The 14,310-nt window shown below is 37.2% G+C and overlaps 1 protein-coding gene across 1 annotated transcript; it reads right to left on the minus strand.

The window, feature by feature from the left end:
* Nucleotides 1-10,160: 10,160 nt before the first annotated feature.
* Nucleotides 10,161-10,687, minus strand: LOC143565487 (uncharacterized). Its single transcript, XM_077052447.1, has 2 exons — nt 10,511-10,687; nt 10,161-10,430 (listed from the first exon to the last, which is right to left on the minus strand). The coding sequence occupies exons 1-2, from the start codon at nt 10,685-10,687 to the stop codon at nt 10,161-10,163; spliced, it is 447 nt and encodes a 148-aa protein (XP_076908562.1).
* Nucleotides 10,688-14,310: the final 3,623 nt, after the last annotated feature.

Here is a 14,310-nt window from a genome sequence, read left to right on the forward strand (position 1 = left end):
TTGTAGTTCCCTAATGCTTGGATGCTTGGTTTAGGCTAGACATCAACATTCAACAAAACAAAGTTTCATTTAGCCACTTCTTCCACCCCACGCTTTGCCCTCCTCTGGTCACCAGACTGTAACACCTCGTCTTTAAGCGGAATATGCCCAGATGCAATGTATAAATTACTCATAAGCTCGTAACACTATTATTAATGACAAAATATTTATTTCATGTCATAATTTCGCAAACACACAAATAGTTTGATAATAAGACAAATATTACATCGAAATGAAACAATTATTATTCATTTGAATAAACTCTAAGGTCGATCTAGTTTTTTTGTCCTTGCATTTCATCGTATTAACCTGTAGCATGTTTAAAATAATAACATTTATCAACAACACATGTTGGTGAGCTTTCATAAGTTTTGCGTATACATGTACACACACACACACATATATATATATATATATAAGTGTGATTCAACAATCGTCATGTGTTATAAATTTAAACACAAAGTAAACGAAAACAAATAATGTCGTTCTACAGTTCCTTTGTGTAACACCCCGGCTAAAGCGGACTACGCCCGGGTGTGACGTACAGATCACTCATAAGCTCGTAACGCTATTAAAGCGACAATAATTATATTTAATTCATTTCAATACATCACAAATACACAATCAAATATTAATACAATAAGCTTTGAATTTTCGTCTCTTGTAACCTAATGGTCCAACTATTCTATTCTTCGATCCTTAAACTTCAACCTGCAGCATGTTTAAAATCATATAATTTGTCAACAATAATGTTGGTGAGAATTCATAAAGTTTTGCATATGTATAATACGAAAGTGTAAAATTCACAGGTCAGGATGTATAGTCTCAATCATATAGCAAAAGAAAAGTAAATATATGATATTCTTGTTAGCTTGACATAAGTCAAATCTACTAAGGAACCCCCGTTCAATGAGCTACTTGGAGTATAGAATATGATAATGATACCGCCATTAACAAATGGACGGCGCAGGTACGTCCCGTCGGACCCTCCCACTATGAGTATGTGTATGATACTGCTATTAACAAATGGACGAAGCAGGTATGTCCCGTCGGACCCTCCCACTATGAGTATATGTATCCACCAACAAAAACAGTAAACAACTAGCACATAATCACACAGTTTACAAGTAATATGATACAAAACAAATACATACCAGACAGACATGTAAATTTTAGTTTGACACAAGAAAACCAAGTTTGGACGTGTTACACCCCAAAACGTGTAAAAGTAAAAAAAGGGGTTATGAAAACTCACATTTGATATGGAGTAACAAGTAAGTAAAAAGCCAAAAAGCGTCAAGTGAATCGAATCGGTTGAACCTCACGAGCTATAAGTAAAATAGAACGAGTATTTAACGGCGATTTAATGTAATTAATAAGGTTAATTATTGTATAAATTATTGGGAATTAATTATTATTTTATTATAATTTTTACTATTTTAAAGTATTTGGTTATTTTAATAATATTTTATGTTTTAATATTATTTTAATGTTTTTCTAATATATCTTAATAATTTAACGTTATTATGAGAAATACGAGGTTTGTAATATACGTGTTCAAAGTTACTTTTAATTGGTTTAACAAGCATTTAAACTTACGAATTAATAAATTAAAGTTTGATGGTTTAACAAGTTTGGAAGTCGGTTTTGCATAGATAACGGTGAGAAATAATTTATATTTAATTATTAAAAAGTTTTATTTGATAAAAATGTTTATATATAATTCATTTTGATTTTTAATTAATTTATTTAATTATTATAATTAATAAAGCTTGTGAAAAGAAGGGATAAAAAAATGTTAAAAAAAACCGGCCTGACCCGGGTTTCGAACACCAAGTACTAACCAGCTGCTCTAATGGATCTATTAGGTTTAGGAATAAGAAATATTATATTTATATAAACTATCAAGTTCATCCCTAACCTCATAAACCCTATATTACAATTTAGTTAATCCGTTCATTGTTTGGTAAATTGATGTTAGGGGTCTTGTTAAACGGTTAATAATTGTTAATAACCATAAAGTAATTACCTGGAACTGTTTGGTTTTGACGACGAACTGATGTTTAGCCGGAACACGGTTGCTGAACGAAAATTATAATGCTTAGAGAGAATTTTAGAGGAGTTTGATGTTATGAGCATGTTTAGACGAAATTTTATGGTTTATTTATAGTCTTAATCGAGCCGTTGGATGTTTGATTGATGTTAATACGATTAAAGTATTTTCCGGCCGTTGAAGAGGTTTAATTTGATCATTATATGGTGTTAATGCATGTTATAATGGTTGATAATTGTTAGCCGTTGTTGGAGATAGACGTTGGAATCATTAATTGACGTTAATTTGCCGTTTTGGATGAGTTATAGACTTCGCCGTAGTGTCCCCGTCGCCGGCCGGAGAGATGGCCGGGAAAACGGGTAGGGGAAGGGGTGTGGGGCTGGGATATTATATAATATTAATATAATTTAAAACAATTTACAAGATTAGCCCCTCTAGATTCAAATTCTTTTTAATTAAAGATTTTAATATTTATTACAATATACACCTTGTACTTTGAATGATTTAAGATCGAGAAGGTTAACATAATTTACACATTAGATCCCGAACTTTGAAATGCAATAATAATAAAACTTGCGTTTATTATACCTGGTTAGTTTGTGACTCGTTTAATCATTAACTTTAAAACTTGAAGGCTTGATTATTTGCACAAAACAAAAGAAAGAAACGAGCGAACGATTTAACGAAATTTCTCGTGAATATTTTATTAATAATAAACAATGTATAATATATATATATATATATATATATATTCTTTATAAATAAAAGAAAACCAAAAATCGAAATAGATCGGGTTTTCGGGTTTGAAAAATAACGAATGTTACACTTTGGCCGAGGCCGTAGTAATAAGGGAAATGCGAACCACCAAGCATAATAACCGAAGTCTAAGTGTTAGGCGGCGCAGGTATGTCCTGTCGGACCCTCCTACTTTGCGTGTGCTTTTACGATTGCGTCTCAAGATAAAAACAGTAAACACGTTGTACATAATGCACATATACATCATAAACTGTATGAATGAATAATTGCAACATGAACGAAATAATATGAATCAGTTTGTAAACAAATGTATAATCAACGAAATAAAATTGAAACGTGCTACACCCCAAAAATATTGTAAAACGTTAAAAGGGGTTATGAAAAACTCACATTGAAAATGAGGATGATAGTTTAAATGAGTAGAACAAACGAGGCGAAGAATCACAAAGGATTATCCTAATCAAGGAAATACGTTTGTTAGATTTTAACAACGTGTCTAAATGAAATGAATACAAATTGAGAACTTAAGGATTTTTGCTTTAAACTGAATTTAACTAAAATAAATTAAAGTTTATATAACCATTTGATATTTATTAGTTGAATAAATATAACTTATTAATATAAACTTAAATAACAAGATTAAAACTAATTTATGATTAAACGTTTCGTTTTTAAGTAACATAGTAGATTAATTTATTAATTAATTAATTTAAAGGTTTTTATATTAATTATTTATAAGAAATTATACATATTAGTTTATATTGAACAAAAATAAACAATACTTAATTATTTAAAGATATCAATTATATTAGTTCTATTTTAAAGAAAAACTTAAATTAAAATAATTTTGTATAAATCATCTTATTTAAAGTGTATAAAAGTTTATGATCATCAATAGACCATAAGATTTAGATAAATATATATTCATATTTGTTCTTGAAAAATAACTAGGTTTGATCCAAGATTTAGAAAAATCAAAGTATTGTCTTGGATATCCATGATCATAATGATTCTTAAAACCAAAATATAAGATTTCTATGATAAAAATACCATGATCATGAAAAACAACTTATCAAAAAGTATGAACATTTAAGGTAAAATCAAAACAAAAGCTATAAATTGCATGAAATCGTAAAACTTACTTGTTAGCACTCTCAAACTTAAGAAAAGAATGTATTAAGGTGTCAAAATGATGGAGGATTAATCCTCCTTTTATAGTGAAATTATAGAATTGTTATGTCTTATGGTGTTTATGAAAATTAATTATATTTAATATAATTGAAAACAAAAATTAAAATAGTTCAAGGGGTTTTCAAAGTGTTTAACTCTTTCAATCAATTTTATTTAATTAAAACATTCGTTGGTTTTTTATTAGTTAAATAGCATATAATGATGATGAGATGATGATGATGGTGATGATGATAGTTTAAGAATAATTCAAGTGAATTGTATGGGATATGTACACGAATAGATGATTTTAATTATGAATACTACAAGGGTAGTAAAAAAATATAATTGCATAGAAATGATCACATAATTGAAAGTAGGGGTGTGCAAATGAAGATAACCGGACCGAACCGGGTTAAACCCGACCCGACCCGATAGCCGAAAATCTACCAAAATGATAACCAATGACTGCACTTTAACATAAGTTTCGGGTACCCGGTTTGTTTGGGTTCGGTCCTCAGGTAGCAAGATAAGACCGAGAACGAATATCTGGTTAGGGGCAAATGCAAAGACGAAGAAGAAGCCAAGTAGAAGTTTGATCTCTAGCGACCTCGTGGGTTTCCTTTGAGAATTCAAGTGGAAGTTTGGTCTCCAGCAACATCGTCTTTGTTGGATTTAACCACAACACATTCCTTCAGATTTTAGAGACTTTGTCTTCTTTGCGTGGTTGGGGACGAGAAGTAAGAAAGAGGTGGTAGACCATCTTGCTTTGAGATTTATAAAACTTGATGGTTTTGATGAGATGCGCCAAAGAAAGAAGTTTACAATGTGCAAGGATACTGTTGTAAATCCTTAAAGATAAAGGTATTTGTTGTAGTAAAAAAGAGGTAAAGTAAATTATAATTTATAATAATTAATAGATGTTATTGAGATAAGGTGCATTGAAAAAAGATATGAGTAGTTTACTGCACATTTACTTTATTGCAGGCATGGTGCAACTTTACTGCAAACATTTATTACAATTGTTATTTTTACTGATTTTCTACTGCCACCCTCCCAATTGCTAAAACACTGCTCAATATGCCGCGTATAGCTCTATACGCGGCGTATGAGTCGGTGTTTCTAGAAAACACCACCAATTTTGTCTTATTATTTTTTTATTTTTTTTGTTTGTTATTTTGTTGTTGTTGTTATTATTATTATTGTTATTTATCATCATTATTATTATATATTAATTATTTAATATTTAATATTGTTTCAGTCAAAACAATTAACACACATATATAGTTATATACCAAACATCGGTGTTATATTGATAAATTTTACAAATAAAAGAAAATACAACAACTAGAACATAAAAATATACGGCAGGATGTCGTCCATGTCTATGCCCAAGCCATCCGCGAACGCCGCGCCAACATCGGCGTCGTCCTCTCCCCTGCGCCTAGGCCCCAAACCGTCCACGGCATCCACGTTGTCGCCCCGTCCGTGTCTCACGCCAGACGTGCTCGCCTCGTGGTCAAAACTTGGGGGGGGGGGTGGCGGTGGCACGGTGTATTGCTGTCCAGACAGCTCTGCTACCTGACTACTAACAAGCAAGTCGATCTGGCGCGACATCAGCCTCATCCCCAACTCAAGGGCCTCCAATCTATCATCGGTGGCGGGACCTAGACGCACCGCGCGATATGTGCGTGGAATGTGCTGCATCGGCTCCTAACAACAAAACAACAGAAATACGTTTAATACAAAGACGAATTAAAAGAAACGATAAAACGATAATATATTAAAACGTACCTGAGATGCGCCCGGATCCTCATGTCCGTCACCACCGTCGTCCGAATCCCCGCCGGCCCCTCCCCCGCTTCGACTAGCTCATGGACAAGCTCCACATCCGATACCGCGACCAGGGGAGGCTCGACTAAAGGTACCGGGACGTAAGGCACACGTGCCCTCGCCCCCGCCACCAGTCGGTCATACGGGCCATTGGGCCCGTGGAACGAACGCGCAATGTGCATGCTGATGCAACGGCTGCCGTCCAGCAGGCTCGGAGGGGTCGGCTCGATACGCAGGCCGTCCACCGGGTCTCCATGGCCTAGAGATATCGCAAGCTGGGTGACGTACCCGCCACCCATCAAGGACCCTCGTGCCTGCCTGAACTGGTAGGAGACAAAATAGTCTGCAAACCCCCTAGCCAGGTTGCAGTACGTGTGAGTCAGCAGGTACCTAAAAAAACAGGTCGCGCAGGCTGTAGTGCTCCACGCCCTGATTGCGATCCGCGATAGATGTCGCAATCAGCCTGTGTAGGTACCTGTGTAATATAAGATAATATAATTTTGTAACAATAATAATAATATAATATAATCTAATATAAAATTATATTATATATTATTATTAGTATATATTACGTTATATTAAACAATATTATACATTTTAAGAACGTACCTGTGCAGCGGGTTCCTAATAGTCGAGACCTTGTACTTGGTGTCCAAGGTCCTATCCCCGAAGTCCTGATCGCTGATGGCCCTCCACCATACCCGGAGGTCGTCCTCCGGCATCTGGTGGATGCTCTCCGTGTATATCGGGCTGGTCACCTCCTGCTCGGTGTATAAGCCAAGAGCAACCGCGAACTACTCCATGGAGAGATGGACGTCCTGCCCGAACATGCGGAAGGAAACCTCCGACTGTGTCGTATGGGCGTCTGGTACCCTCATCCGAGTGTCGGGCGTACCAGACGCACAGGGCCTGCAATAATATAATATAATATAATATACTATACTATAATATAATATAATATAATATAATATAATATAATATAATATAATATAATATAATATAATATAATATAATATAATATAATATAATATAATATAATATAATATAATATAATATAATATAATATAATAAATAAAGCATAACAATGTGGAGTAAACTTACGTAACGAGTATCGTGGAGTAAACCTCAAGTGCCAGCTCCCGGTGCCCTGATAATGGCATACTGTAGCACCGGCTCCAGGGCGTATCCTGTCCGATGTAGTTAGCTGCCCGCTGGTGAGCGTCACAGGACTCCAAAAACGACCAGGATATAACTGTGTTGGGAAACGGGAACATCTGGCATAGGCGAGTGTATCGTTTGTGGGCGTCAGAACCCTCAACGAACTGCACATGAGGGTAAGTGACCAACACGTCGTCACCCGGTAGGGGTCCTCAGCCCCGCCCCATCTGCTGCTCGTACTCTTGCTCGAGCTCCTCCTCAATCTCGTCGCCCCCAAACAATAATAATAACAAATAAAAATAATAATTATAACAATAACAATTACAATAATAACAATAATAATAATAATAATAATAATAATAATAATAATAATAATAAACAACAATAATAATATTAATAAATACTAATAATAAATATTAATAATAATATTTATAATAAAATAGATAGTGTTAATAATAAAAAATAAATAATAACAATACTAATAATAAATTAAAAAAAATACATATATATCAGAGGCGGCGTATAGGGCTATATGCCGCCGCTGATAGTGCCTGCAAACCGACGGCCGGACTCCAGCCATTTTACGGCCGGACTCCGGCCGACGGTTTTATCCATCTACACAACATCATCATCATCATCATCATCATCATCATCATCACATCATCATCATCATCATCATCATCTTAACATAATCATCATCATCAACATAATATTAAAAAATTACCTCCATGTCGTGTCGGTGTTGGGTCAAATCTCCTCGGCTCGTGTCGTAACCCAGTCGGTGTCGGTCCAATATAGACTCGTGTTTGGATGCTCGGATGCTCGGTTGCTCGGGCGGGTGTTTGAAATTTGAAATAATAAAGTGGCAGTTGAGCAGCCGGGATCCATATAAGGGGCATAAATATGCCACGTATAGACCTGTACGCGGTGTATTATGCTTATTTTTATTATTTATTATTATTATTTGTTTGTTATTTATTTATTAGTGTTTATTATTATTATTTATTAGTATTTACTATTATTATTAGTTATTAATATTAATATTAATTTGTTAATTAATTATTATTATTATTTATTATTCTTATTATTATTATTTTTATTATTTTTTTATTATTAGTTATTAATATTATTTATTTATTTATTAATATATATGTATGTATATGTGTGTGTGTCTATATACATCCATTGATACATTGTCTTTCACAAGCTGTCTAGATCTACATCAGGGGGTTCCCTTTTCCAACCCTGGCATATATATTCGTACTCCTTCAGACGCTGTCCGTACCGCGTTTTCCATGCGAGAGCCACTGGTACGGCGTTTCTTACCCAATTACGCTACGGTGTAGGCATTGGGAAATCCCCTACCAGTGTGATATGTATCCAGTGATCACCTCCATAGTTAGCGATGCCTATAACCACTAGATCCGGATTCGAGTCAGGACAGATTCTCAACGGAAAGTAACATTCGGTCTCATTGCCGTCTAGGTTGACTATCACACACCCGTATGTTTGAGCGGCCAAGTACCCTTGAGCGGGTACGCTGAACCAATTCCTCGGTGGCGCCGGTTTGACCGTGGTGTAGTATGGAAGGCTGGAACGAAGCCGGTCATAAATTTTGTCGTCCTCTTTCTTGAACATCGCCCTCCACCACCCTTCGTTCGTTTCCAACTCGATTAGCATTGCCCGCCTAACATCCGCCCAATATTTCTCATGCCTCCCAAAACCCACGGAGATTGCTCGGAAACCGCAATTACCGTCTGGGCGTACGTTCTTGATGTCTGAGACGAATGGCTGTGCCCAGCTAGGAATGAGGCTCTTAAACATTTGTATCGTCGGTACTTGCGCTGGCGAAACCATGGAAGGAAACCCGAGGTGAGCTTCCGTAGACTTCGGTGTCTTAGGTCTCCCCCGAGGAACTTTAAACCGCGACGCTGACTGGGACAACGAGGATGGGGTGTGGGTTTCTTGGCTGGGCCACTGTGACGAGGATGGGGTGTAGGAGCTGTGTCGAGGGAGATCTGGAGCGGGGGTGTAGGAGCTGTGTCTAGGGAGATCTGGAGCGGGGGTGTAGGAGCTGTGTCTCGGGGGATCTGGTTTTTTTGGACTCCACTGAGGATCCTTTCTTTTTTCGGGTGACTTCTTTTTAGATTTCCCAGGAATAGTAGATATGAGCTTCACGAAAAAACTTTTCTCCTGATTAGGGTCATCTATGGACGACAGCGTATCTGTGATTTCACGCATACCTGCTTTGTAGTCTGGTTCGTTCGGCGGATAGGCTGGATCAAAATTAAGTCTCCTCTAGAACGAGTCAACATCCGTTATTGGGATACACTTGTCATTATCAATGTATTCCTCAATCCGACAAGCACATGGAAGCCCCGAAGACGAATACAAATGGTGGTCGCATGAAGCGCCGCCGTCACGCATCTTGTGTATCAACTCATACTCGTTCACAAATAGCCTCAGAACATGAATCGACACCCTGTTTAGTAGCTTCTTCAACTAGGCGTGCTGTCGATGTCTATCCATGACCTTGGAACGGGAGTCTTGAAAAGATTTACCGATTTCTTTCATCTACGAGCTGACCATTTTAAGGATTTGCCTGGCAATTGTGTTGAGCAAGTTATTGCTTCCATTGAGGTACCTTTTCAGATTTGCGTACTGGCTCTCAACTCGGTTCGTCGTAGTTTGGCCGTAGTTTCGCCGTTCGTCAATCCAGCAGGCTACAAACCTATGTTTGTATGGATCTAGCCAGCTGCTGCGAATGTATTGCCAGACCTTTGAGAAATAAAGGGAAACGTTATTAAGACGTATGTTTAGACTATTAAAAACTGTCAACTTATACGAAGGACTCACCTTCTCTATTGTCCTGTATCAAATGACGTTCCATGTTGATGCGACGGTTATCGTACTCCTGTATCGTCGGAGACTGATACAGGACCTTTCACCAGTACGCGAAGTCCGTCTCTATATCCGTCCTATGTAGGCCCTTAAATTTTCTCCTTATATTCTCGGATATATGCCACCTGCATAAATTTTTGGTGGCACTAGGGAATACCACGTCGCAGGAGTTCTTGAGGGCCTAGTCCGCGTCAATCAGGATCACGCGTGGCTCCATGCAGTCATCGAGCATTTGTTTAAGTTTTTCCAGAGCCTAGGTGAAGTTTCTCTGCTGTTCCCTGATAACAAACGCGGTGGCGATACAAAACGACTTTGACGTCGATGTCACACCGATAAACTGAACCAACGGCCACTTGTACATGTTGGTGTTGTACATTGTGTCAATCATCAACACCTCGGGGAACGCACGCCACATCTTATGCGACTTATTATGACAGAAGAAAATTTCCTCCGTCCTGTCGTCGGTTTCATTCTCTCGGGTATAGAACGTGAAACCGTTGCATGCGAGAAAGTTTTCCAGCACCTGCATTGGATGAAATAAAACTTTAGTAAACACTACAATCACGGCAAGTACACATTAGAACTACAAGGTTTTTTAACTACCTTCATAACGGTATCGCCAAGTAACGCATCCCTCGTAATCTTGGAGGTGTGGTTGTATATGTCCTTTATTGCAGGTTGCACACCAGGAAACTTTTCGCGTAGGGCTGCTTCAATTTGAAGCGGCTTCAAGCCGGTCCTGTGTAAACTCTCAACCATATCCAGCTGCTGGCTGTTCATTTTTCTAAACGCCGCACGCCCCTCCTCGAATTCAACGGGATCGTGGTTGTGAGTCTCTTTTACCACTTAAACCCTCCAACATGCACCCCTTGACTCGTACCTACCCAAAATCTTAAACGGACTGCATTTTTTAATGCTACCGGTACGTCTCACCGTCGCCCTTATTTTGGGTTCGCCTCCACGATTTCATGCAAGGTCCACACCGTTTTTCTTTGACCGCTGGACCACAACAACAAACCCATGCTCCCGTCCTCTAATTTTGACCCATTTCTCCAGCTCCTCGCGGCTCTCAAAAACCTGAAACATTTTTACGCTATTTATTAAGCTGTTTATCAAATAAGGTACAAATAAATAATATTAACTTACAGCATTTGTTTTATACGAAACGGTCACCTCACGTATGTAGTCATCGTCGTACTCATCTTTGTTATTTGGGTGTACCAAGGCATCCTCATCATTGTCATTTAGGTTTGCCCCAACATGATCGTTTCGCCCGTGGTACGATGAATATTGGGTTCCGTAAAACGGAACACTTGATGCTGGTGGCTGGTTTGATGAGGAAGCCTGACCTCCATAATCCGACCTGGCGACAGGCGACGGGTACGACGGCTGAGTAGTAAACACCAGCTAGCTGATCAACATAGTCCGACACGAAGTACTTCTACTATGTATAATAATAATAATAATGTTTTAATAACAATCACATTTTAACAATAACACTAGTAATACTGGGGTAAAAAAAATAACAATAAGGGTAATAGTACGGGAAACCTGGTTCAAATTTGGGAAGCTCGACGAGCCAGTGTTACCATAAAACTGTTCGGGCTGACCATAAGGTTGTTGGGACTGGGTATCATACCCCATACTCCTAACAAAACGTAACGTAGAATGCTTTAGTTAAAAAGGGAACTAACAACTTCGTATTAAATAAATACAAACAGCGAACACTCGTTCAAATTTGGTAACCCCGATGAGGTAGCCTGACCGTAAGGTTGTTGGGGCTGGGTATCATACCCGACGTACTCCTAACAAAACGTAACGTGGCAAGTGTTAGCAAAAAAAAAGTACCAACTTTGTACTAAATAAATATATAACGAAACCGGTTCAAGTCGAGTAACCACGACATGCCAAGCTGATCGTTACTGGCGTAACCCGGCTCCTCCTCCGAAAATAAATGGTTAAACCAATACATTGTGGGTATATATATTACAAACAAATGTTTTAATGTTTGTTGGTTGAATGTCGAATGAACGAGTCACATGTATATATAATACAAAGAGGACAGGAGGGGAAGGGAGGGGAGCCGGGCTCCAATAATTCATAAAAGCAATACGCCGCATATAGATCTATACACGGCGTATTAGGGTACGAGTTGACAGCCTAGCCAGCTTTTGCCGGCTAGGTTACAAACAACACTAATACGCCGCGTATAGCTCTATACGCGGCGTATTAGGGGCTTTTCTAGAATAACCCACCATTTTGTCTTATTATGTGTTTTGTTTTTTTTCTTTTCTTTTTTTTTGTTATTTATTGTTATTTATAATTATTTTTATTAATATTATTTTAATTATGAATAACATATTATTATTCGGAATTCGGCAAAGGGCGCTCAGTAGCAGGACTTATTTGGGAAAACCGACATTGCGAAGCGACCTTCTAATTTATTGGCTGATGTCGTTATGGACAACTTGATAAGTTACAGCGACTACCTTAGGAAAAATTGACAGTGCCAAACGAACCCTTTCTTGGATGGTTTCGTTATCGGCATCTCAAATCCGGCTCTTCGATTTCTTCAAACTCCAGCTGTCTTGACCTTCGGCCACCACCGACAACGGTAGTTGTGTTCACTCAACACATATCAGTCGTCACTAAGCTTAAGCTTAGGCTTATTATTACTTTAATGTTTAGTTGGGGGTATTGTAAGTTGATCATCTTACGTATGTTAAAATAATTATCGGATTATATATACACATACATATATATAGTAGATGTGCGGTATAAGAATTCATTGCTCTGACATAACCAGCGCACCAGATCGAGATATTGGTTTGATGAGTTTGAATCTATCAGATCCGCGGTATCCGCTAACGGCTGCGATATCGGGAGCCCAGACTTTGGACAGAGAAGTGGAAATTCGGTCATTGCTCCAACATAACGAGCACCGGATTGAGATATTAGTTCGGACTTACCTGAACAGGTTGACACGTATGCTAACGTGGATTTAGGCTCGGTGTTGACGCTGATATTAACACTTTTTCTTACAGCTTTCGTTATCACCGGCATAATACACAATGAAAGCACAAACTCAAACAACAATCCATACAATAACGATTCTCTTCATAGTAATGTCTCTTCTTCATGTTTTGTACTCTATTGAGTGAAAGTAGATAAAAATAATAAAGAGAATTGCTCTTGTATAGATTGTTGTTTGAGTTTGTGCTTTCATTGTGTATTATGCCATCGATAACAAAAGCTTTAAGCAAACGTGTTAATATCATCGTCAACACCGAACCTAAATCCACGTCAACATGCGTGCCAACCTGTTCAGGTAAGTCTGAACTAATATCTCAATCCGGTGCTCGTTATGTTGGAGAAATGACCGATTTCCACTTCTCTTTCCAAAGTATGGGCTCCCGTTATCGCTGCCGTTAGCGGACTCCGCGGATCCGAGAGATTCAAACTCATCAAACTAATATGTCGATCTAGTGTTGGTTATGTCCGAGCAATGAATTCTTATACCGCACATCTACTATATATGTGTATATATAAGCCGATAATTCTTTTAACATACGTAAGATGATCAACTTACAATACCTCCAACTAAACATTAAAGTGATAATAAGCCTAAGGTTAAGCTTAGTGACGACTGATATATGTTTGAGTGAACACAACTACGGTTGCCAGTGGTGACCGACGGTCAAGACAGTTGGAGTTCGAAGAAACCGAAAAACCAGATTTGAGATGTCGATAACGAAAGCAGGCAAGAAATTGAAAGTTCGTTTGGAAATGCCAGTTTTCCCATGTAAGTCCCTATAACTAATTTCAAGATGTCGATAACGAAACCAGACAATAAATTGAAAGTTTGTTTCGCACTGTCAATTTTTTTAAATAAGCCATGCAACTAAATACCCTTTGTCGAATTTCGAATAATAATATATTATTCATAAGTAAATAATATTAATAATAATAATAAACATAAATAACATTAATAATAACAAAAGAAAAGTAAAGAAAGAAAAAAAAGGAAAAAAACCATAATAAGACAAAACTGGTGCACTTTTCTAGAAAACCCAACACCCAACCAAAATAACCCGCACCCGTTTGATATAATATAATATAACATAAAATAATATAATATAACATAATATAATATGACATAATATAATATAATATAATAATAACATATTATATTATATTATATTATATTATATTATATTATATTATATTATATTATATTATATTATACTATACTATACTATATTATAAGAACGCACCTCCGAACGTCTTGCGTCGGTGCCTGACACCTGCATCTAAATCTCTAGCGTACACCAGGTACCTAATAATAATAATAATAATAATAATAATAATAATAATAATAATATCTTAATACTAATAATAATATA

Source organism: Bidens hawaiensis, unplaced genomic scaffold (assembly GCF_021521415.1).
Source record: "Bidens hawaiensis isolate Kalapana, Puna unplaced genomic scaffold, B.hawaiensis_p1.1 tig00022356_1, whole genome shotgun sequence".
Classification (NCBI taxonomy): Eukaryota; Viridiplantae; Streptophyta; class Magnoliopsida; order Asterales; family Asteraceae; genus Bidens; species Bidens hawaiensis.

Bases quoted from the DNA above. Each gene is read 5' to 3' on its own strand.
- LOC143565487 (XM_077052447.1), bottom strand. From the start codon at position 10,687: ATGAACAGCCAGCAGCTGGATATGGTTGAGAGTTTACACAGGACCGGC. The intron at 10,431-10,510 runs GTAGTTAAAAAA...CATCCAATGCAG, and splicing joins TTGGCGATACCGTTATGAAG to GTGCTGGAAAACTTTCTCGC.